Source organism: Microcaecilia unicolor, chromosome 10 (genome assembly GCF_901765095.1).
Source record: "Microcaecilia unicolor chromosome 10, aMicUni1.1, whole genome shotgun sequence".
In the NCBI taxonomy this organism is placed as follows: domain Eukaryota; kingdom Metazoa; phylum Chordata; class Amphibia; order Gymnophiona; family Siphonopidae; genus Microcaecilia; species Microcaecilia unicolor.
Genome location: NC_044040.1, coordinates 215,828,664 through 215,854,498, shown reverse-complemented (window position 1 = coordinate 215,854,498; position 25,835 = coordinate 215,828,664). Strand labels below are relative to the sequence as shown.

Here is a 25,835-nt window from a genome sequence, read left to right as displayed (position 1 = left end):
AACGGACTTGGGGAAAATCTACTGCTTATTTCTGGGATAAGCAGCATAAAATGTTTTGTACTTTTTTGGGATCTGGCCAGGTATTTGTGACCTGGATTGGCCACTGTTGAAAACAGGATGCTGGGCTTGATGGACCTTCGGTCTGTCCCAGTATGGCAATACTTATGCACTTATGAGGCTGGCAGCAGGGGATTTAGCATGTTAACCTCTGAAAGAGGAGACACTGCTCCACACAGACAGGAACCTCTACAAACACAAAGGAACAAAGTTGAGGATAGCAAGGTGGGCGTTCCTACTTCTGTCTGCTTGTACTGTAGGACTCCAGCAGGTGGGCGCTGGCCAGCTCCAGGTTCCAATCGAACATCTCAAGAACTTTCTGACATTCCATCCTGGTCTTCAGGCCCAGGCAAAAGAGCTGCTCCACCTGAAAGGAAGAAACCAGTACAGGTATCAGCGGGTTTCTATCACCAGGGGTTCCCAAACCCGTCCTGGGGGGAACTCCAGCCAAAGAGGTTTCCAGCATATCCACAGAGAATATGTATGAAAGATCTGCATACCAAGGAGGTAGTGTATGCAAACTGATCTCATGAATATTCATTATGGATATCCTGAAAACCTGACTGGCTGGGGTTCTCCCAGGACAGGCTTGGGAATCACTGGACTACTCAAATGTTCTGTGATATGGGTTGGGCCCCTGTCAGCATGCTCCATCTGTAATATTTATCTCCTCTCTCAAGCAAATTAATAAAAAACAGAAACAAACAAAAACCTAACTAGATGTGTAAATATGCCATCTGATCTGCAGAATCAACGCCTAGATCCTTTGCCCGCAGGCCTGCTCACCTTTAAGTACTGGACAGCTTTCTGCACGCTCCAGCCATGGTTCTGCAAGGCCGTCTGGCACTCCTCGGTGGTCACTCCATGGACTGTCCTCTGGACCTGAAGTTCACACAGACAAGAACGACCTTAGCTAAAGCGAAGCTGACAACAGAGGTGGTGTCGCTGTACACAGTGCACTACACGAGGTATGTGGAAGAGAAAAAAAAACCTCAGGATTCGGGGGGGGGGGGGGGGGGGGGGGGCAGATCTATGTGTAAGACTCTCACGTGAATGCTGATCACATCTTCCCCAAGAACCCCCAGATCATCACGCATCCTTACTGGTGCTGGAACAACCCTGACGCCATGAACAAGCATTTTGCACACGTAAGCCTGAAACCTGTCTAGTGACTGCAGCTGAATGGAGCTCTTTTAAATAGTGCTTGGAATTGGAGAAGCTGAGGTCATATCTCTTCATCAAGTTTAAGCAAAAATCCTACGTTACTAGTTAAGAACCAGGGCTGCCAAGAGGGGGTGCAGGGAAGGGGCAAAACTCCCTGGGCCCGGACTCCAAGGTGGGGGCCCGGGCCTGATGCCGGCAAGCTTCCTCTTGCTGCCTGCTTCCGGGTCTGTCTCCCCCTGCCTCCTGCATGTCACCCAGGACCAGGAGAATTGCATTAGCGTGATATTGCGTTAATGCAATCATCCAGGTCCTCACTCCCGGCACAGACAGGAACAGGAAATGGCTTGCCAGCACCCTGGCTCCCCCTTTGGAGGCAAATACAGAAGAGTAAAGGGGTGGGAGGGCGGGAACAGCAGTGCGAGGGGAAGGGGTTGGCTTGCAGTGGTCCAGTTCTACCCCAGGCTTGGCTATTTTTGTTACATTTGTACCCTGCGCTTTCCCACTCATGGCAGGCTCAATGCGGCTTACATGGGGCAATGGAGGGTTAAGTGATTTGCCCAGAGTCACAAGGAGCTGCCTGTGCCTGAAGTGGGAATTGAACTCAGTTCCTCAGTTCCCCAGGACCAAAGTCCACCACCCTAACCACTAGGCCACTCCTCCACTGTTGCTACTATTTGAGATTCTACATGGAATGTTGCTATTCCACTAGCAACATTCCATGTAGAAGTCGGCCCTTGCAGATCACCAGTGTGGCTGCGCAGGCTTCTGCTTCTGTGAGTCTGACGTCCTGCTCTTTTTGCAAGAATTTTTTTTTTGGTGCTCGACTTTACTTTATCTTTGTAAAGCTGCTTTAGAGCACTTCATAAGAATCAGTGAAGGTTTTCATGAACCAAAGAAAATTTGAAGTTAGCATTGATATTATCAATATATTAAAAAAAAAAATTCTTGCAAAAAGAGCAAAATTGTTAAAATCTATTTGGAAATAAATTAACAGTTAAAATAATTCTTTCCAAGCAAGGTTTTTATGACCAGTGATGAACACCACGCCCCCAGTTAAAGCCGCTGAAAACTGAAAGTAAGCAGTCGGGCGTTTTGAGGTCTTTTCCTTGCTTTTTAGAAACATTTTGTTAAAATCAAATATTATATTTCCATATAAATTTTATTGGATTTCACTTATTTATACCTGGCACAATGGACCTGGATTGGCCACTGTCGGAAACAGGATGCTGGGCTTGATGGACCTTTGGTCTGTCCCAGTATGGCAACACTTATGTACTTAAGTGCTTGGGATTCTGAATGGAATCTTGCTACTCTTTGGGGTTCTACATGGAATGTTGCTACACTTTGAACTTCTGCATGGAATCTTGTTATTCTTTAGAATTCTAGAATCTTGCTGCTCTTTGGGGTTCTACATGGAATGTTGCTACACTTTGAACTTCTGCATGGAATCTTGTTATTCTTTAGAATTCTAGAATCTTGCTTCTCATTGGGGTTCTACATGGAATGTTGCTATTCTTTGTTTTTCTGCCAGGTATTTGTGACCTGGATTGGCCACTTTTGGAAACAGGATGCTGGGCTTGATGGACCTTTGGTCTGTCCCAGTGTGGCAATTCTTATGTACTCATGTACTAAGTGACTTGCCCAGAGTCACAAGGAGCTACTGTGGGAATCAAGCCTGGTTACCTGGGCTCTCAGGCCACTGAACTAACCATTAGGCTACTCCTTCATTCATGGCCAGAGAACCAAAGAAGCCAGAGTTCAGAGCTTCTTCCCCAGTTGCAGCGCCTTACGATCTTTGGCAAGTCGTTTTACCCTCCGCTGCCTAAGACACAAAACTAGAGATTGTGAGCCCCTCTAGAGACAGGAAAATACCTACTACTGAACATAACTCACCTTGAGCTAGCACTGAAAAAGGTGTGAGCCAAGATCCAAATAAATATTTAAAAAAAAAAAAAAAACCTTAAAACTGATACTGGTGACATAAAGCGATGCTATTCCCCAACACGACAGCAGGTGGAGCACCAAGCCCTCAAGATTTAATCTGACTGGGATGAGAGCAGGGGCGTATCTGAACCGCGGTGGTAGGGGGGGCCAGGGCCAGAGTGAGGGGGCACATTATAGCCCCCCCCCGCCGCCGCCGCCATTGCCGATCCCCCTCCCCCCAGCCGCTGCCATTGCCAACCTTCCCCCTCCGTTGCTCGCCTACCTTCGCTGGCGGGGGACCCCAACCCCCGCCAGCCGAGGTCCGCGTCCTCCTGCCGCTGCCTTTAAAGAATTCCGTCAGCTGGTGGGGGACCCCCAACCCCCGCCAGCCAAGCCGAGGTTCATTCTGTTTCTGAGTCTGACGTCCTGCACGTACAACGTGCAGCGATGTCAGACTCAAAAGAAACTTTCGTCGGCGCCAGCTTCAGTGGAAAAATGAAAGAACCTCGGCTTGGCTGGCGGGGGTTGGGGGTCCCCCGCCAGCTGACGGAATTCTTTAAAGGCAGCGGCAGGAGGACGCGGACCTCGGCTGGCGGGGGTTGGGGTCCCCCGCCAGCGAAGGTAGGCGAGCAACGGAGGGGGAGAGTTGGCAGCGGTAGGGGGGTCCAGGGCGAAATCTGCGTGGGCCCAGGCCCCTGAGGCCCCACGCAGATACGCCCCTGGATGAGAGAGAAGCAGAGCTGCAGAGACTGGATGGGACAGTAGGCAAACCCAGGTGGCTGCCCCTCAGCCAGTCACACACAGTCCTACCTCACTACACCATCCCCAGTTAAACACATTTCCACTGAACTATCTAGCTGACCTAACTCCTTTTACTGCCACCAAAATAAATCAACAGGGTGGGGAGGTGGGCGATCCACATAGAACACCAGGTGTCTGATTTCGTGGCAGACAGTTCTGCTTTCTCTACCCACCCAGGAAGCCTGGCTCTAACCCACCCCTCCCCCTCCTCTTCCTGCCCACCAAATAGAACAGAAATGAGAAAGCAGCCAAAGAGATGTGGAGACCCTGTCCCTTTGCTTCACATCACTCTCCATCTTCTACTGTGGTGCCAGTACCATGAAAAGTTTGAAACGTATCTGCAGACACTTCCTGTTGATGATCAGTTTCAAACTTCCCATGGTTGGTGCAGGCACCATAATGGAAAAGGGAAGGCGGTGTTCAGCTAAGGGCAGATCCTGCAGCAGTGCAGAGGAAGGGGGCAAGTGACAGATGCTGGGGGAGTGGGAAAGGAGAGTAAGGACAAGAATGTTGGTGGAAGGAGGAAGAGGAATTGGGGGGGGGGGGAGATGAGAGAGCAATGGGCCTTTGGTGGTGGTTATGAGGGGGGTGACTCTTAGAGATGAGCCTGGAGAGGAAAAGGAGGAAGAGAAAGAGAGGAAATGAGTGTGTTAAGAATGAGAACGATGATACATAAGTACTGCCATTCTGGGACAGACCGAAGGTCCATCAAGCCCAGAATCCTGTTTCCAACAGTGGCCAATCCAGGTCACAAGTACCTGGCAGAAACCCAAACAATAGCAACATTCCATGTAGAACCCCAAAGAGTAGCAACATTCCATGTAGAACCCCAAAGAGTAGCAAGATTCCATGTAGAACCCCAAAGAGCAGCAAGATTCTAGAATTCTAAAGAATAACAAGATTCCATGCAGAAGTTCAAAGTGTAGCAACATTCCATGTAGAACCCCAAAGAGAAGCAAGATTCTAGAATTCTAAAGAATAACAAGATTCCATGCAGAAGTTCAAAGTGTAGCAACATTCCATGTAGAACCCCAAAGAGTAGCAAGATTCCATTCAGAATCCCAAGTACATAAGTATTGCCATACTTGGACAGACCAAAGGTCCATCCCTTGCTTCTCTCCTATTGGTCTTCCGGTTCCTCCTTCCCCTGCTCTTGTCCTATGGCTGTGCTCCTTCTCCCTGCTGATGTCAGTCGCCAGCACTTTTATCAGCTGAGCTCTCCCTAGACTCCTTGCTTCGGCTTCAACTTTGGTAGGTGTTACTTGCTCAGTAGTATGCTTCTCCTCTACTTTGTTCTTCGTTGCTGACTTAGCCTGTACCTGGATTACTCTCGTGTCTGCTGCCTGCCTCCTGACCTTACCTGTACCTGGATTACTCTTGTATCTGCTGCCTGCCTCCTGGCCTTGCCTGTACCTGGATTACTCTTGTGTCTGCTGTCTGCTGCCTGCCTCCTGACCTTGCCTGTATCTGGATTACTCTTTTGACCTGCTGCCTGCCTACTGACTCTGCCTGTACCTGGATCACTCTCTTGCCTGCTGCCTGTCTGGCCGTCATGTTCATCATCCCGCTTCCTGCTCCATCTCGCAAGCTCTGCAGGCCGCCCGCACCTAGGGGCTCAACCTCTGGGGAACGGCGGTCAGCCCAGGTGAAAACCGGGGTTGTCCAGCCACCAAGCAGAACCTGGTCCGAGTACCGGGCTCAACAGCGCTCTACTTGGTACAAGAACTCACAGGTCTGACAGTAACCCTTCTTCTTCAGATCAGAAATAAGCAAACGTAGACAAATATCAGAATATATAAGTGAAACCTTCACTGGGCAGCTGTGCAAAGTGAGTATAAAACCCTTCCCTTATATATTCTGATATCTGTCATCATTTACTAATTTTTCTTCTGAAGAAAAAGGGTTACCCTCGAAATATAATCAAAATATGTATTTGGTCCAATAAAAAAGGTATATTCTTTTCTATGCTTTATTTCTATTTATTACCTCTTGGGGGGCCACATTGCCCTCACAGTCGGGACATGTACCCCCTATACTCTGGCAGCCTCTGATCATATAACCTGGCAGAGCCTGATACAGGCAGGGCACATCCTAGCAGAGTCAGAAACAGGTAGGGCGCTTTTCAGGGGCGGGCCACATGCAGGCACACTCTGCATTTTATGACAGTGTGATAAGAGTCAGCAGTAGAAATTCCTGTAAAACAGGAAGGCGTGGGTAGGTTATCTGTTAAAATATTACCGCTGGGAAAGCTAGTCTTGTCCTTCAGCCACAGGAATGGCATGGGTGTGCCAAATCTGTAAGTGAACAAAGAGGGCTGGTGTTAGGGGAGTGCAAACAGGGCAACTGGCTCTATGCCCCACCGGCTACAGGGAGTCCCAAGCCCGTCTGAAGCTGCAAGAGATAGACACAGTCTGCTCAAAGGGTTCTGGGACCCCTCTCAAACTTCTGCCCTAGAGCACAGCAGCCCTGTGAACAGGTTCCCCACGGATAGACTGGTCTATCCCTACCAGATGAAGTAATGAGGCACGCAGAGCTGTGGAATTTTTTTGTCAAAGGATGTGGTCGAGGAGCTGGGTTTAAAGGAGTACGGACAAGTTTCTAGAGGAAAAGTCTAAACCGATGACTGGCCAGGTACACGGGAGAACCACTGCTTGGTATCCCTGCCAGATACACGGACCCAGACTGGCTGCTGGCAGAGATGGGATGCTGGTCTGATGGACCTTGGTGTGATCCAGAATTTAGGATTTATTTATTAGGATTTATTTACCACCTTTTTGAAGGAATTCACTCAAGGTGGTGTAGAGTAAGAACAGATCAAACATGAGCAATAGGTAATTACAGCAGTAAAAATATTCAATTAACAATACAAAGTATGGCGTGTAGGGACATAATCAAAAGGGATGCCCAAGTTTATCTGAGGACATCCTTGAAGGACGTCCCCATCAAGGGGCGGGGAAACCCGTATTATCGAAACAAGATGGACGTCCATCTTTCGTTTCGATAATACGGTCGGGGATGCCCAAATCTGGAAATTTAGGTTGACCTTAGAGATGGTCATCCTTGGACTTGATCGTTTCTTATTTTCGGCGATAATGGAAACTGAGGACGCCCATCTCAGAAACGACCAAATCCAAGTATTATCGAAACAAGATGGGCGACCATCTTTTATTTCGATAATACGGTCGGGGACACCCAAATCTCAACATTTAGGTCGACCTTAGAGATGGTCATCCTTAGAGATGGTCGTCCCCGGTTTTCTGCCATAATGGAAACCGAGGACGACCATCTCAGAAACGACCAAATCCAAGCCATTTGGTCGTGGGAGGAGCCAGCATTCGTAGTGCACTGGTCCCCTTGACATGCCAGGACACCAACCATGCACCCTATGGGGCACTGCAGTGGACTTCATAAACTGCTCCCAGGTACATAGCTCCCTTACCTTGTGTGCTGAGTCCCCCAAAACCCACTACCCACAACTGTACACCATTACCATAGCCCTTATGGGTGAAGGGGGGCACCTACATGTGGATGCAGTGGGTTTTGGAGGGCTCACATTTACCACCACAAGTGTAACAGGTAGTTGGGGGGGTGGGCCTGGGTCTGCCTGTCTGAAGTGCACTACACCCATTAAAACTGCTCCAGGGACCTGCATACTGCTGCGATGGATCTGAGTATGACATTTGAGGTTGGCAAAAAATATTTTTAAAGAATTGTTTTGAGGGTGGGAGGGGGTTAGTGAACACTGGGGAGTAAGGGGAGGTCAGACCACTGGGGGAGTAAGGGGCGGTCATCCCCGATTCTCTCTGGTGGTCATCTGGTCAGTTCGGGCACCTTTTCGTGGCTTGATTGTAACAAAAAAAGGACCAAGTAAAGTTGTCCAAGTGCTCGTCAGGGACGCCCTTCTTTTTTTCGATTATGGGTCGAGGACGCCCATGTGTTAGGCATGCCCAAGTCCCGCCTTCGCTACGCCTCTGACACGAACCCGGGAACTTTGGTCGTTCCCGCAACGGAAAGCAGCTGGGGACGCCCAAAATCGGCTTTTGATTATGCCGATTTGGGCGACCCTGGGAGAAGGACACCCATCTTGCGATTTGTGTTGAAAGATGGGCGTCCTTCTCTTTTGGAAATGTCTGATAGTATACTACTTACAATGTCAACACAATATGTAATAGAACATTTAATAGACAGCATAGGGTATAAGCAAAGATGGAACATATAGATAAGAGAGTAAGAGGAGTTAGAGAGTAAGGCGACTAATTTAAAGAAAGTTGCACATGAGGTCAGAGAGATGGTTAAATATTATCTCAGCTAGGACAGGAGTGGATAAACATGTCCCGCTGCCGTAAGTGCAGCTCGAGTCACTCCTTGTGTCTATGAGTGAGATTAACGAGTTAGTTACATCTTCCATTAAAGGCCTGGTTGAAGTCTTATGTTTTATAATATCAGGAATTATTGCAAGGTAGTAAGATCAGGCACCATTGTATTAGGCCAACTAATTTGCGCTGCTTTTCAAAAGCGTACAAAGACTAGGGAACGTGCCCTGAAATTACTAAGTAGCACATTTGAAACAAATTGGAAAAGAATATTTTTTTTCACTAAGCAGTTAAGCCCTGGAATTGTTCACCGAAGGATCTAGTAAAAGCAGTTAATGTAGCTGGTTTTAAAAAAAGGTTTGGACAAATTCCTGGAGGAAAAGCCCATAAATTGTTATTAAGGTAGACCTGGAGAAAGCCACTGCTTATCTCTGGGGTAGGTAACATGGAGTCTTGCTACTTTTCGAGACTCTGCCAGATACTCCTGACCTGGATTGGCCACTGTTGGGAAGAGGATTCCGGGCTATTTTGGTCTGACCCAGTAGGGCAGTTCTTTTTTTTTTTTTGCATAATAATTTTAAAATACATGTACCAAACTTGGAAGAAAAGCACTTCTAGCAACAATCTCAAATCTATAGGTATACATCACCATTACACAGGAAATAATAACGTGCAACCTAATCCACAAAATAAGGGAGGCGAAGACTACGAAGCTTACAAGAGGGTCTCACATTCAAAGCAGAAAATAGACAAAAGAAAGGTAGACTAAGAGAGCAGAAAATCAAAATCCAATTCCAAGCTTAATTTCCAACATCAACAGCTTCAACCCCACAGAGTCTGAGCGAGAAGCAACTGTTTTTTTTGACTCTATCAACAATCGTAGTTACTCAGCATCAAAGAAAACATATCTTGTAGAAGAAAGTAGGTTCTTATCACGGCTGGCGCAACCCAGTAAGCGCAGAAGGGGGGGGGGGGGGGATCCGGCCTTCACAGGGCGCCATCATACCAACAATCACCGCAGATGCAGGAACAGAACTTTTTACCGCCCTGCGGGAATGGCAAAAGTTTTGTTCCTTCAGTAAAAAATCCTTTCCTCCTTTCCCACCTTCCTCCCCGCAGGTCTCATGTACAGGATCCTGCAGCTGGCGATTCACAGTAAGAGAGGCTGTCTCTGTGGCCTTCTTCCTCCTGCTGCGTCCCACCTTCTCTACTGCAACTTCCTGTTTAGCATCAAAACAGGAAGTTGCAGTAGAGAGGGTGGGGCACAGTAGAAGAAAAGCCAGGGAGACAGCCTCTCTTACTGTGAATCACTGCCGGCTACAGGAACCTGTGAGATCCCCAGGGAGGAGGAAGGGAGGGGAGAAAAGTGCTGCCTGGACCCATGGGAGGGACAGGAGAAATGCGGGGGCGGGGGGGGGGCTGGGCTGTACTCTAGGGTTACCATATTTTGTCCCCCCAAAAGGAGGACACATGCCCCACCCCCTTTCACGCCCCATCCTGCCCCCTTCCACACCCCCGCCCGCCCCCCTTTCATGCCCTCGCTCCACCCCGTCACATTTTCCCCTCCCCCTCCCCGTCACCCCCCTCCCCTTACCTTACTACTGCCCTGGTGGTCTAGTGACCTCTTCTTTCCTGCCCGGAGCGCTGCCCTGCATGGATCCTTCCTGTTCGTGATCTTGGCGCCGATTGAAAACGGCCGCCGAGAGTTGAAGTCTCGCGAGGTCACTTCAACTCTTGGCGGCCATTTTGAATCGGCGCCGAGATCACGAACAGGAAGGATGCATGCAGGGCAGCGCTCCGGCCAGGAAAGTGGTGGCTCTTTCCTGCCCCGAAGGCAGAAGAGGTCACTAGACCACTAGGGCAGTAGTAAGTAAGGGGAGGGGAGGCTGGACAAACTGGCAGACTGGCAAAACCCGCCCGGTTGCCCGGACATGGCCTCAAAAAGAGGACATGTCCGGGTAAATCCGGACATATGGTAACCCTACTGTACCCAAGTGAGGAGGACTAGGGATGGGGTGGGGGTGGGGACAAAGTTTGCAGAGGGAGGGGGGGGGGGCTCCAGAAACCCTTGCAGTGGTCCTGGCTCTTATGTGTAATACACAAGCAACGTGACATACCTTCACCTTATGGGAAAGAAGAAAGCGACATTAATTTGGGATGTGCATTATCTCGAAATAACTGGGGGGGGGCCATAGTTCAAGGTTTTATCTGTGAACAGGAAGACAAGAATGAAGGTGGGATAAAACTTACCAGTCGGATTTTTTCAGAGGGTCCAATCTCATGAGGTCCATCGTAAACAATCTTTTGCAGACTGTGTGAGGTCTTTACGCAGCACCTAGACTCTGAGTTGCTATTGTTGGAGGAAAAGTTTGCTTTGTAGTCTGTATGCTGCACCATGGGCCTGACTGTTGCTGTGGTGACCACCCTGTTGGCAGACACCTCCTCTGGGCCTTTGGCTTCTTTGAAAAACTTTTCATACTTGTCCAGATAAGGAGGTCGTTCCGGAAGCAGGTAGTAATGAGTGTTGCTGACTTTTTTCCCATCTTTGACTATAGGAAGTATGCAGGGCCCCTTGGAACTGTCCTTGCCCTGGGCCTGGATCACTTTGGGAGTTGCATACTTAGGGTCCAAAGCAAAACTCTGGGTAGTGGGCATGGGTTTTCCAGGAGAGGTGGACAAATACGAGCCTAGAGAGGTGGTGGAGCACATGCTTGATCTCTGCTGAGGGGAGCCCACCTGCATTGCCATGGGGCTGGGAGTCCTAGAGGTAGGCTGAGAAAATGCATCTCGAGGTGGGAGCTGAGGTGGTCTGTCCTCCTCCCCGCATGACGCCGGAGAGAGATCTCCAGACCAGTGTCCAAACTCGTTCCTTTTTGTTGCTCTCGGAGGAATGGGTATCCTAGGAGGAATCTGAGGTTTATCCTCAGACAGCGTTAGGGTAATATTAGGCTGGGAGGCACTGGGGCTGGGAGTGGATGCCAAGGAAGCAGCAGCCAAAGGGACATTGAGTCTCTTCATGCATTCTTGTTGCAGTTCCTCAAAGATCTCTGCTGTTTGGGAGAAACTGGCTTGCTTGCCTTCCTTGGGAGGTAAAAAAAGATTATCGTCCAGCACAGCTTTGTCAAACGCCTTCTCACTTTCAGACACAAAGCCATAGTTTGTTTCGCCCTTCTCCTTGGCTTGCTGAAGATCAACTAGCTCATTCTTGCTCTTCTGAGCTAACAGAACATCGGTGCTGTTGATAGATGACACTTCAAAGTCATCTTCATCTTGGGCCACTTCGTCATAAGCTGGAGGTAGGGGCAGAGGTTTGGAGTCCCAGTCCACCACAGGCGTTGGATGTAGCGGCCTGGGCAGGGTCCTGCAAGGGCTCTGAGGGGGTGTCTTGTCCAGCAAAGAGAAAGCATCCATTGCTAGTCTTGCTAATGTCGGTGCAGTAAGTTCCTCAACCGTGGATGGGGTAGATGGGCTCAGTTCCTCCCCAAAGTCAATGAGTGTGAGCTCGTTACCGGTCCCTTTACCCTCATAGAGCTGGCGATCACCAATCTTTGTGCCGGTTACCCGCGCAGAAGGTTTAATAAGCTTCAGACCTTTCACTGGCAACTGTTTCTTCAGACACAGCTTCTTCAGTCCTGAAGTGAGGCCGTTGTCTTCTTCGCTGACAGGGTCATACGAAGGCTCTGAAACACAGAAAGGACATTTCAGAGACAGGGCAGACACAAGGAACGCTTTACACACGTGCTTCTTGCTCATGGAAGTCATGCATGTACATGCGTGGAGAGGTGAAGAAATATTGGGTTAGAGCTTTATTACAAGGGAGCGAGATATGCTCCTCTCTTCGGAAGTACTAGTTTCTGTCTGTCATGTGTCTGCTGTCCCGGCTCTATTACAGCAGTGTGCCACTCTATGACAACAGCCATGGGACTCAATGAAATGATTAGAGAGCCATCTGTGCTGCTAAGTTGGGAACCCTGCTGAAATCCTACACAAAAGTCAACACTGTGTGTTATGAAGGATCTTGATCGAGCCAGGGTTATGAAGCAAAACAGCTGGTAAGACGGACCTTCCCAAATCCATCTAGCTGACCTAAGATATCCACAAAGAACATGCATAGAATAAGGGAAAAGGGATGGGATTTGATATACTGCCTTTCTGTAGTTACAGTCATATTGTATACAGGTACTTAATTTGTACCTGGGGCAATGGAGGGTTAAGTGACTTCCCCAGAGGGGCAAGGAGCTGCAGAGGGAATTGAACCCACTTCCCCAGGATCAAAGTCCGCTGCACTAACAACTAGGCTACTCCTCCACTAGTAGCGTTCCATCTAGAATCTCAAATAGTAGCAACAGTCCATGTAGAATCTCAAATAGTAGCAACAGAATCTCAAATAGTAGCAACATTCCATGTAGAATCTCACATAGTAGCAATATTCCATTTAGAATGTCAAATAGGGAAAGGGAAATGGGACTTGATATCCTGCCTTTCTGTGGTTTTAGCAAGATTCTAAAATTCTAAAGAATATCAAGATTCCATGTAGAACCCCAAAGAGTAGCAAGATTCCATTCAGAATTTCAAGCACATAAGTACATAACTGTTGCCATACTGGGATAGACCGAAGGTCCGTCAAGCCCAGCATCCTGTTCCCAACAGTGGCCAATCCAGGTTACAAGTACCTGGCAAATTCTCAAAACAGTACAATATATTTTATGCTGTTTATCCCAGAAATAAGCAGTGGATTTTCCCCAAGTCTATTTTAATAATGGTCTATGGACTTTTCTTTTAGGAAGATAGCCAAACCTTTAAACTCCACTGTTAACTGCTTTTACTATAGTCTCTGGCAACGAATTCAAGGATTTAATTACACGTGAAGAAGTATTTTCTTCAATTCGTTTCATCACGTGCCCCCTAGTCCTAGTATTTTTTGAAAGAGTAAACAAGTGATTCACGTCTACCCGTTCCACTCCACTCATTATTTTATAGACCTCTATCATATCTCCCCTCAGCCGTCTTTTCTCCAAGTGGAAGAGCCCCAGCCGCTTTAGCCTTTCCTCATAGGGAAGTCGTCACATCCCCTTTATCATTTTTGTCACCCTCGTCTGTACCTTTTCTAATTCCGCTGTATCTTTTTTTTAGATGCGGCAACCAGAATTGAACACAATATTCGAAGTGCGGTCGCACCATGGAGCGATACAAGGGCATTATAACATCCTCATTTTTGTTTTCTATTCCTTTCCTAATAATACCTAACATACCATTCCAGTCTATCATATGGAGATAGTTCTGGTCATTAACCGGCATGATCCAAAACACCAAAATAAGGAACTTAAACTGTACCTATGCCCCTCAATTGCAATCAGTGTAGAATTTATTTTTATTTATTTTTGTTACATTTGTACCCCGCGCTTTCCCACTCATGGCAGGCTCAATGCGGCTTACATGGGGCAATGGAGGGTTAAGTGACTTGCCCAGAGTCACAAGGAGCTGCCTGTGCCTGAAGTGGGAATCAAACTCAGTTCCTCAGTTCCCCAGGACCAAAGTCCACCACCCTAACCACTAGGCCACTCCTCCACTGTTGCTACTATTTGAGATTCTACATGAAATGTTGCTATTCCACTAGCAACATTCCATGTAGAAGTCGGCCCTTGCAGATCACCAATGTGGCCGCGCAGGCTTCTGCTTCTGTGAGTCTGACGTCCTGCACATACGTGCAAGACGTCAGACTCACAGAAACAGAAGCCTGCGCAGCCTTCTACATGGAATGTTGCTAGTGGAATAGCAACATTACGTGTAGAATCTCCAATAGTATCTATTTTATTTTTGTTACATTTGTACCCCGCACTTTCCCACTCATGGCAGGCTCAATGCAGCTTACATGGGGCAATGGAGGGTTAAGTGACTTGCCCAGAGTCACAAGGAGCTGCCTGTGCCTGAAGTGGGAATCGAACTCAGTTCCTCAGTTCCCCAGTTGGCCCTTGCAGATCACCAATGTGGCCGCGCAGGCTTCTGCTTCTGTGAGTCTGACGTGCAGGACGTCAAACTCACAGAAACAGAAGTCTGCGCAGCCTTCTACATGGAATGTTGCTAGTGGAATAGCAACATTTCATGTAGAATGTCCAATAGTAGCAACATTCCATGTAGAATCTCCAATAGCAGCAACATTCCATGTAGAAGTCGGCCCTTGCAGATCACCAATGTGGCCGCGCAGGCTTCTACATGGAATGTTGCTAGTGGAATAGCAACATTCCATGTAGAATCTCCAATAGTATCTATTTTATTTTTGTTACATTTGTACCCTGCGCTTTCCCACTCATGGCAGGCTCAATGTGGCTTACATCGGCAATGGAGGGTTAAGTGACTTGGCCAGAGTCACAAGGAGCTGCCTGTGCCTGAAGTGGGAATCAAACTCAGTTCCCCAGGACCAAAGTCCACCACCCTAACCACTAGGCCACTCCTCCACTGTTGCTACTATTTGAGACTCTTCTACATGGAATGTTGCTATTCCACTAGCAACATTCCATGTAGAAGTCGGCCCTTGTAGATCACCAATGTGGCCGCGCAGGCTTCTGCTTCTGTGAGTCTGACGTCCTGCACATACGTGCAGGACGTCAGACTCACAGAAACAGAAGCCTGCGCAGCCTTCTACATGGAATGTTGCTAGTGGAATAGCAACATTCCGTGTAGAATCTCCAGTAGTATCTATTTTATTTTTGTTACATTTGTACCCCGCACTTTCCCACTCATGGCAGGCTCAATGCGGCTTACATGGGGCAATGGAGGGTTAAGTGACTTGCCCAGAGTCACAAGGAGCTGCCTGTGCTGGGAATCGAACTCAGTTCCTCAGTTCCCCAGGACCAAAGTCCACCACCCTAACCTAACCACTAGGCCACTCCTCCATGAGAAGTGTGGTGGTTGAAGACCATCTTTATAAGCCAAAAATGAAGGTTTTGGGGACAGGAAAACAGACTGGGGGTTTCTGAGGGTGATGTAATGAATGTGTCAGGGTCCATGATCCTGGCTGGACTGTCAGCTGAGTTTTGTTGATCCATAGGCTGACCTGGCTGGTGCCTCTGCCTTTTTTGGGCAGTCTTTCATAGCTGTTTACTTCTCCTGTCTGTCATACTTCCAAGGTATTTAGTCAGGTCTGACTGTGGTTTTCCAGCTTCCTGCCTGACACATACTAGGGGCATTACATCTGTCTAACAGAACCACGTGCCCTCTGGACATGCTAGACCCCACCAGCCTGTCGGCCACTAAAGATCTGTCCTGGGCCAGCCAGACATGAAGCAAGGGATGACACAGTTACTAGGAACTCTCTACTTCCGCCTTCTCCAGTTATCCGGGTCTGGAACCCACAATGCTGCTGACTCATATTCCCCTTCCTTCTTTTTGCAAGGGGGGCAGCTAGTCTCACTCCTCCCCACTACTGCTTTTGTCGAGCCTTTTGCTGGATGCGGGTCAGAGCATGGAGCACAGCACACCCTGTACCTGGAAAGAGAAAGCAAGGTGAGAGAGCAGGGCAGAACTGCTGAAACTTACTCTTAACGAGGCCGGCAGGCTGTGGTGGACGAGGAGGGGGCTCCCCTGAAAGAAAAAGAGGCCACATAGCAGAGAGGGGCAGTGAGAGGAAGGAAGGGACGGACAAAGCAAGAGGTGGAGCAGACACCACGAGAAGGAAAGGGACAGGTGAGGACAATGAAGAGAAGAGGAATGAAAGAGTTAGTAGTGCTGGAACCCAAACTTAAAGCCATGCAAGCAATAAGGAAAGCAATAAGTAACTTAAGCAATTCCATGAACATATCTGCTGAACTTTTACAAAATCAAAATGGAAAGCTGTCAGTCCGGGCGGCTGGCGTGGCTACGGAAGGGATGCTATAGTTTCATTACACAAGGATTGAAAAAGGCAAGTTTTCCATGAGCCACAGGAGATCTCTCGCTGGGGAAAGAGCCTGCAAAGGGGTGGTCTTACTTTTTGCCCTCCCTGGGAGCTGGGTAGGTTTGGCTGTAGTCAGGTCTAATCCTAGAATGTCAGGAGGGTCCATCGGATTTCCCAGGTACAACCTGTAACGAAAAAAAACAAAACAAAAACAGGACATGAAAAACGCAGCATGACCATCAGGGAAGGAGAAGAGAAAAGATTCAACAATGCGCAGCTGTGAAAACAGCAGCAAAAGATGCACGAGACATACTGACTCTACAACCAGAGACGGCCCCGTCATCTCACAAGAGACCCCCCCCCCCCTTCCTTGCTTCCCAGGGAACAGAGCTGTGCTGTTCCACTAGCTAGAGACTTATATCCAGCCTCCAGTCACACGCATTACTCCGTCACCTTCCACGCTATCTTGGCGCTAGACTGCAACGCTCCGCCATTAAGAAGAACAGTCCCAGAAGTAACATTTATTCCTCTGTAAACTGGCCCTCGCAGATTCTGGAGACCTGATGCTGCCCCTCTTCCGCTTAATTTCTTGAGGAACCATAAATTGTCAGGACAGATTCTGGAGAGGCAGAGTTAAGGAACGAGAGAGTGCCCAAGGAAGATGACACCCAGAAGGCAAAAGCTTTAAGACAAAGAAAAGTATTTATTTATTTTTTTACACAGCCTCTCCCTCAGGAAACTGCTCTGTAACTGCTCTCAGTGGACCTTATAGTTATTATGTTTACATAAGTACATAAGTAATGCCACACTGGGAAAAGACCAAGGGTCCACTGAGCCCAGCATCCTGTCCACGACAGCGGCCAATCCAGGCCAAGGGCACCTGGCGAGCTTCCCAAACGTACAGACATTCTATACATGTTATTCCTGGAATTGTGGATTTTTCCCAAGTCCATTTAGTAGCGGTTTATGGACTTGTCCTTTAGGAAACCATCTAACCCCTTTTTAAACTCTGCCAAGCTAACTGCCTTCACCACGTTCTCCGGCAACGAATTCCAGAGTTTAATTTCGCATTGGGTGAAGAAAACTTTTCTCCGATTTGTTTTAAATTTACTACACTGTAGTTTCATCGCATGCCCCCTAGTCCTAGTATTTTTGGAAAGCGTGAACAGACGCTTCACAGCCACCTGTTCCACTCCACTCATTATTTTATAGACCTCTATCATGTCTCCCCTCAGCTGTCTCTTCTCCAAGCTGAAGAGCCCTAGCCACTTTAGCCTTTCCTCATAGGGAAGTCGTCCCATCCCTTTTATCATTTTTGTCACCCTTCTCTGCACCTTTTCTAATTCCACTATATCTTTTTTGAGATGCGGCGACCAGAATTGAGCACAATACTCGAGGTGCGGTCGCACCATGGAGCGATACAAAGTCATTATAACATCCTCATTTTTGTTTTCCATTCCCTCTTGTCCTTACCGCTGCAGCCAGCGTAATGTGTTACTTTGTTATTAGATATGTAACTTCAAATTAACTATTCAGTCAAGCTCTGATACACAAAGGCTGCAAGTAACCCATAGAGAAACAATGTACTTTTGCAGAAGCGCCTGCAGGTCTGCCACGTGAGTGGTGTGACAGAGAATATTTGGGAAAAGCAATTTCTTTTCAACTGTTAGTCACCTTTTATTCTTCACTAGCCGTTGAGCCCGTAAAAACGGGCTAGTATAGGACGGGGGGGGGGGGGGGGGGGGGTTGAAAGGCCCCTTCTCCTCGCCGCTGCAAGGCCCCCCCCCGCCGCCGAGCTTGCCGCTGCCCCTCCGAGGTCACCGCTATGCCCCCCCCCCCCCGAGTCGCCGCCACCCCGCCACCCGGGCCGGGCCCTCGCTTCGCTATTGAAACAGCGCGGGAAAGCAGCACACAGCTCAGATGAGCTGCCGTCCTTCTCTGCCTGTGTCCCGCCCGACACAGGCAGGGAAGGAAGGCCGACGGCAGCTCAGCTGAGCTGTGTGCTGCGTTGACGCTGTTTCTATAGCGGAGCGAGAGCCCGGCCTGGGTGGAGGGTGGGTGGCGGCAGCGACTCTGGGGGGGGGGAGTGGTGGCGGCGACCTTGGTGGGGGGGGGGAAGCGGTAGCGACGGCGGTTTTGTCCCTCCCCTTGCGTAGTACAGACCCTCTCTGTCCCGCCCCCGTCATCACGTATTGACGCGGGGGCGGGACAGAGAGGGTCTTTACTGCGCATTTGCGAGTGAGTTCGGTCACTCGCCGTTTATTTGTTTGATTATAACGGTGTGCAATTGAGCACCACCCTTCGGTTTCCAGTGGAATCGCTCAACTGCAAAAAAATACTAAGAATGGAACAGAGAGACACCCAAAGAGAAAGGCAGGTGAAGAAAGAAAGCGAACTGAGACAAAAAGCAAAAGTGAGAAAGGACAGCAGGAAAAAAAAACAAAAAAACATGTAAAAGACCCAAAATAAGAAACAAAAATCCCAGACAAAGGAAGAACAAATGACAAAGAAGAAAAGCAACAAAACCAAAATAAATAAAACGACAAAACATGAAAAAGGCATAACAGCTAATCACCAGTAGAGAAAATAAAAGAGCGAGCAAGATGCACACAGAGAGCTAGAGGGAGTGAGGAGATGTACAGAGAGAGCAAGCAGGAACATAAATAGCTAAATGCGAAGTCGCAACGTAACAGCTCTGGTTCTTACTCGTCAATCCGATCCGGAAAACCCCAGCACTGCTGGGGATTGGTGTCTCCATGACCAGTGTGGATGAAGCTGTTTTTGAGTGGGCGGCTGATGTCATGAGCTGACAGACCTGCTACGGATGTCACCGTGTTTCTTGGAAACTGCCCCACTTTTAGGGTCCGCTTGTTCTGACCCCTCCACCAATAATTTTCAGCTCTAAGGAACAAAAACAAAAAAACTTTTATTACTGACAAAGATAAAAGAGAAAAACCCCAAATAGTCACCCACTCTGAATGATCATATGCCCAAAGAGATACTAGATTTTGGGGGGGGGGGGGGGGGGGAGAGAGAAAAGGGCTGCCTCTTCAATTCGAGTAGGTATCTAGAGCACACCAGGTCCTCTTTCCACCATTCTGAGTGATCGTCACTCATGACGGACAGAAACTAGCGAGAAAGGCAGGCGCTAAATCCTAGTCCCAAAAGCTGCGCATTCCTCGTAGCAACCAGACATAAAAACGGCAGAGCAATATGGGTATCTTAAGCCACATGTGAGTCTAGGATTTATGGTGCGTTCATTCCATGACCTAGAAGGTTCTAAAGCGAACTGGCCACGCTGGGCCCTCCGCCTGTGGTCCGGGATAAAGCAACAGAAACATCCTGCAATCTGTGGGAACTCAGCCAACCGCAAGCCACAAGGAAGTTGCTCCCTTGCCAAATGGCAAACTACAAATAAATGCCTGGGACAGACCTCGAGGAATAGTTAATGTTGTCACCATCAACACCTGAACACTCAGCTGTCTAATGTAATGATATTTAGAGGATAAACAGCGATTTATGCACACAGACTGCATATCTATATAAGTTGTTTCCCCTCAATGTGGCTAAAGGACACGTGGAGGGGCATAATCGAACAGGGCGCCCAAGTTTTCCTCAGGACGTCCTCACAGGATGTCCCGGCGAAGAGGCGGGGAAACCCGTATTATCGAAACAAGATGGGCGGCCATCTTTCGTTTCGATAATACGGTCAGGGACGCCCAAATCTCAACATTTAGGTCGACCTTAGAGATGGTCGTCCCTGGTTTTCAGCCATAATGGAAACCGAGGATGACCATCTCAGAAACGACCAAATCCAAGCCATTTGGGCATGGGAGGAGCCAGCATTCGTAGTGCACTGGTCCCCCTGACATGACATGAACCTGGCACCCTAGGGGGCACTGCAGTAGACTTCAGAAATTGCTCCCAGGTGCACAGCTCCCTTACCTTGGGTGCTGAGCCCCCCAAAACCCACTACCCACAACTGTACAACACTACCATAGCCCTAAGGGGTGAAGGGGGGCACCTAGATGTGGGTACAGTGGGTTTCTGGTGGGTTTTGAAGGGCTCACATTTACCACCACAAGTGTTACAGGTAGCGGGGGATGGGCCTAGGTCCACCTGCCTGAAGTGCACTGCACCCACTAAAACTGCTCCAGGGACCTGCATACTGCTGTCAGGGAGCTGGGTATGACATTTGAGGCTGGCAAAAAATATTTTTAAAGTATTTTTTTAGGGTGGGAGGGGGTTAGTGACCACTGGGGGAGTAAGGGGAGGTCATCCCTGATTTCCTCAAGTGGTCATCTGGTCAGTTCGGGCACCTTTTTGAAGCTTGGTCGCAAGAAAAAATGGACCAAGTAAAGTCGTCCAAGTGCTCGTCAGGGACGCCTTTCTTTTTTCCATTATCGGCTAAGGATGCCCATGTGTTAAGCACGCCCCAGTCCCGCCTTCGCTATGCTTCCGACATGCCCCCGGGAACTCTGGTCATTCCCACGACAGAAAGCAGTTGAGGGCGCCCAAAATCGGCTTTCAATTATGCCGATTTGGTCAACCCTGGGAGAAGGACGCCCATCTCCCGATTTGTGTCGAAAGATGGGCACCCTTCTCTTTCGAAAATGAGCCCAATATTGTTCCTTTAGCTGTGTTTACGAGAAGCGACCACAGAGGTGGGGCCTGACCATCTATTTTCTATGGCAAATCTATTGCTCAGTTGTTCACTTCACAGAGAAAGAACACATGTGCTCTCTCTGAAAGGAAAAATTACCAATAGTCTGAAAACTGCAGCCACAATCATTTTAAAAATATTTACCGAAGAGCCGAGATTTACTTCCTGACGCAAAAGGCTCCTGTTTATCTGACTTACACATTAAGCTTCAAAGCTCCTTTCAGCCACATCTGGACGAGACTCTTAGAAACTGAGCAGATCACCTCAAACCTCTCTTCCTCCATATGGGATCCCGAGAGACCACGACTGCAACATCTCTGCTCCCAAACTGTAACATAATGTACTTAGGCCTCCCAGTCACTAAGGAAACTACAGATTATTCAAAACGCTGCAGCCAAACTAACCGGAGGAGGCTGATGGACTGATTACGCCACCTGGCCAGGGTTTCATTCAGACTACCCACACTTGTCTTTATACGTCTTTACGAAATAGCCCCCACACTACCTACTTACCTATAAATATACCAACCCCAAAGAGTGCTCGGACCCTTAACAGACATCGGACTGGTACCTCCAATCAACCAAATCTGCTGACTTAAAAGAACAACCAACACAAAAGGCAAACAACTATGGAACTCACTACCAATAACGATCAGACGAACCTCGAACTATCTGAGCTTCCATCAAAACCTGGCTATGGACCGCAAAAGACCCCAACCTAATTGACCTCTCACCTGCCTGCATACTCCAAGGGGCAAAGAAAAGAGGTTAAGGAACACATTCCAAGGAGCTACTAATGGAAGGTGATCAACGATGGAGAAATTTTCAGGACAACCAAGAGTTGTAACCAGTTCATTAATCTCTTCTCCCTTTTTAAGTTACTAAGTGATACTTAGATCGGACACGCACACAAAGTTGCCATATGTTAATCCTATATAATAAAAGGCACCTCCAACATTCTGAAGCTGACTGCATGGCTGAGGCATTCCTGCTCTCTGTATCCATCTCCTGAATTGACATCACGTATTTCCGGGTTCGTCACAAGCAGAAGTGACCAACCACACGAGGTTTCTCGGCTTCAGAATGTTGGAGGTGCATTCTATTAAATAGGATTGGTCAGTTCCTTGAAGCACAGCCAGAGCTCAGCGTCCTGCAGTAACGCTCAGACACCAGAGAGCGAGAGGGGGGGGGCCTGACACCAGAGAGGGGGGGGGGAGATCTCTGTCACACACACACACTCTCTCTCTCTCTCTCTCTCTCTCTCACACACTCTACATCTCACACTGTATCACATTCACTCTCTGTGTCACACAGTCACTCACACATTCTCTTGGTCTCATACACTCAGTCTCACAGAGAGTCTGTGTCTCACACACACACTCTCTCTCTCGCACACACTGTATCTGTGTGAAACACACTCTCTCTCTCACACACTGTGTCTCACATACGCACTTGCACACACTCTCATTCTCACACACACACTCTCTCTCTCTCACACACACACTCTCTCTCACATACACTCTCTCAAACATACACACTCCGAGGAAAACTTTGCTAGTGCCCGTTTCATTTGTGTCAGAAACGGGCCTTTTTTTACTAGTGTAATATAATTCTTACTTTCATTGTATAAGCCAGTGGTTCCCAAACCTGGTCCTGGAGGGACCCCAGCCAGTCAGGATACCTACAATGAATATTCATGAGATATTGCATGCACATGGTAGGTATCCTGAAAACCTGACTGGCTGGGGTACCTCCAGGACCAGGTTTGGGCACCAGTGGTGCTATAAGCGCTTCCCAATCTGCATTTGTTCTCTACCTAGAACAACGGTTTAGTGGACTAGAAATGCCGAAATTAAATTAAAATTGCAGCAGAGTAACTGGAACTTTGTACCACACAACTTACTGGGTGAGGAAAGCGCAGAGACAATCTATATGAGAACCAACCCAGTTTCTCAGCACAGAACAAGCCCACATGCCAGAGGATGACCAGCACATGCCGATGTGGCTACTAAAACAATGACCTCTGATCACACCCAGGATCTGATAAAACTGCAACCTCCCCACACATAGTACATACACCCACACCCACACACATGGGAGAAATGGAAACCCCCACCCCCCACCCCTCTCACCCCAAGACAGGGCTGAATGCACCTAGTTCCTCAAACACAATTTGAGGAAGGGATGGATCAGAGGTTGCATTAATAAAGCCATGCACGCTCCACAGTGCAGCCGGTATCACACAGTCACCAGGGCACCGTATCTTCCTGCGGACATCACAAGCGTGTGCAACAGCTCCAAAGAAAAACAAAGGAGAGTTATTTTCATTTCTAGCATGCTTAGCTCAGAGCCCATACTGCTCCCTGCAGGAAACTGATAAGGAAAAACAGAGGCAAAAGTCTAATCACAGGGGGAAAAAAAAAAAGCTAAACTGAATTCCTTAAAGCAGCACCATGTGAAGAGAGACTGAGAAATTCATCTCAACCAGAAGAAAAAAAAATGAAAAAGAGATTACCGAGGGCTCTCCCCACGTGAAGAAAGGCTGATGTGATGAGCTGCCTGCCACTGCGCTCTTCTCCCAGTGAGCATGCAGGGAGAAGGGAGCGCCTGGATGCCTCCCTGCCTCCCACCCCCCCCCCCCCCCCGGAAGCTGCAGGGGGGAGGAGAAAGGGAAATTGTACAACTATTAACCAAAAACAAATAAAACCAGCTCAGCCGCCCCCAGGGGACTGGTGACGCACTGCGGGTGGAGATGGCACAGGCTCCACGTTGAACATTGCACACCCTGATCCCTTACCTTGCTACAACACCACAAGCACATCCAAAAACCCTCAACGTGTAAAGACACGAAGGACACAACCGCAGACTGCCATACAAACACCTGCTCCTCCACCACAAGCACCGTTCAAGAACCCACAACACTCACTATCCAAAAATACAAAATGCCAGCCCAGGGTACAGCAAGCAGGGAACTGAGCTGCCCTCCGGAGTCACAAGCCTGAAAAGGAAAGGAGATGCCAAATGCAATCCTGGCCCTGCGGCTGCTCCGTTCACTAGTGGTTCTTGAGCTCCAGGTTTTACAAAGCAGTAATGTGAGGCTGCATAGGGTCATATCCACAACAACAATTACCAGTAAATATGATTTTATTACAGAGTAACCGTGTTAGTCCACTTTTAAAGGCAATACACAGAAATAAAACAAAACAAAAAGAAAATAAGAAGATACCTTTTTGATTGGAGGTATATCAAGAATCAAACACACTTACAGTGGTGGAAATAAGTATTTGATCCCTTGCTGATTTTGTAAGTTTGCCCACTGACAAAGACATGAGCAGCCCATAATTGAAGGGTAGGTTATTGGTAACAGTGAGAGATAGCACATCACAAATTAAATCCGGAAAATCACATTGTGGAAAGTATATGAATTTATTTGCATTCTGCAGAGGGAAATAAGTATTTAATCCCTCTGGCAAACAAGACCTAATACTTGGTGGCAAAACCCTTGTTGGCAAGCACAGCGGTCAGACGTCTTCTGTAGTTGATGATGAGGTTTGCACACATGTCAGGAGGAATTTTGGTCCACTCCTCTTTGCAGATCATCTCTAAATCATTAAGAGTTCTGGGCTGTCACTTGGCAACTCGCAGCTTCAGCTCCCTCCATAAGTTTTCAATGGGATTAAGGTCTGGTGACTGGCTAGGCCACTCCATGACCCTAATGTGCTTCTTCCTGAGCCACTCCTTTGTTGCCTTGGCTGTATGTTTTGGGTCATTGTCGTGCTGGAAGACCCAGCCACGACCCATTTTTAAGGCCCTGGCGGAGGGAAGGAGGTTGTCACTCAGAATTGTACGGTACATGGCCCCATCCATTCTCCCATTGATGCGGTGAAGTAGTCCTGTGCCCTTAGCAGAGAAACACCCCCAAAACATAACATTTCCACCTCCATGCTTGACAGTGGGGACGGTGTTCTTTGGGTCATAGGCAGCATTTCTCTTCCTCCAAACACGGCGAGTTGAGTTCATGCCAAAGAGCTCAATTTTTGTCTCATCTGACCACAGCACCTTCTCCCAATCACTCTCGGCATCATCCAGGTGTTCACTGGCAAACTTCAGACGGGCCGTCACATGTGCCTTCCGGAGCAGGGGGACCTTGCGGGCACTGCAGGATTGCAATCCGTTATGTCGTAATGTGTTACCAATGGTTTTCGTGGTGACAGTGGTCCCAGCTGCCTTGAGATCATTGACAAGTTCCCCCCTTGTAGTTGTAGGCTGATTTCTAACCTTCCTCATGATCAAGGATACCCCACGAGGTGAGATTTTGCGTGGAGCCCCAGATCTTTGTCGATTGACAGTCATTTTGTACTTCTTCCATTTTCTTACTATGGCACCAACAGTAACAGTATGGCTCGCCCAGCGTCTTACTGATGGTTTTGTAGCCCATTCCAGCCTTGTGCAGGTGTATGATCTTGTCCCTGACATCCTTAGACAGCTCCTTGCTCTTGGCCATTTTGTAGAGGTTAGAGTCTGACTGATTCACTGAGTCTGTGGACAGGTGTCTTTCATACAGGTGACCATTGCCGACAGCTGTCTGTCATGCAGGTAACGAGTTGATTTGGAGCATCTACCTGGTCTGTAGGGGCCAGATCTCTTACTGGTTGGTGGGGGATCAAATACTTATTTCCCTCTGCAGAATGCAAATAAATTCATATACTTTCCACAATGTGATTTTCCGGATTTAATTTGTGATGTGCTATCTCTCACTGTTACCAATAACCTACCCTTCAATTATGGGCTGCTCATGTCTTTGTCAGTGGGCAAACTTACAAAATCAGCAAGGGATCAAATACTTATTTCCACCACTGTACACGATATCCACACTTTCCCTTGTGATGCCTGAGTGGAGTTCTGATGATGAACAGAACGGCAGCACTGCCCCCCCCCCCCCCATTCATTTACTTAGATGTGAACGAAGGGAATGAGGACAAATTTAAGGAGATGTAAAATCTTTAGATGCTAATATCAGTTCAGGAATTAAGGAAAACTGA

The 25,835-nt window shown here is 48.2% G+C and overlaps 1 protein-coding gene across 1 annotated transcript in view; it reads right to left on the bottom strand.

Annotated features, from left to right (window-relative positions):
• Positions 1-292: 292 nt before the first annotated feature.
• The window catches only part of LOC115478595 (activated CDC42 kinase 1-like), a 70,573-nt gene continuing 45,030 nt past the window's right edge, over positions 293-25,835 (bottom strand). The window contains 5 exon segments of the mRNA XM_030216069.1: positions 293-424; positions 844-939; positions 10,509-11,938; positions 16,225-16,316; positions 18,838-19,032. Coding sequence (XP_030071929.1) covers positions 293-424; positions 844-939; positions 10,509-11,938; positions 16,225-16,316; positions 18,838-19,032 — 1,945 coding nt within the window.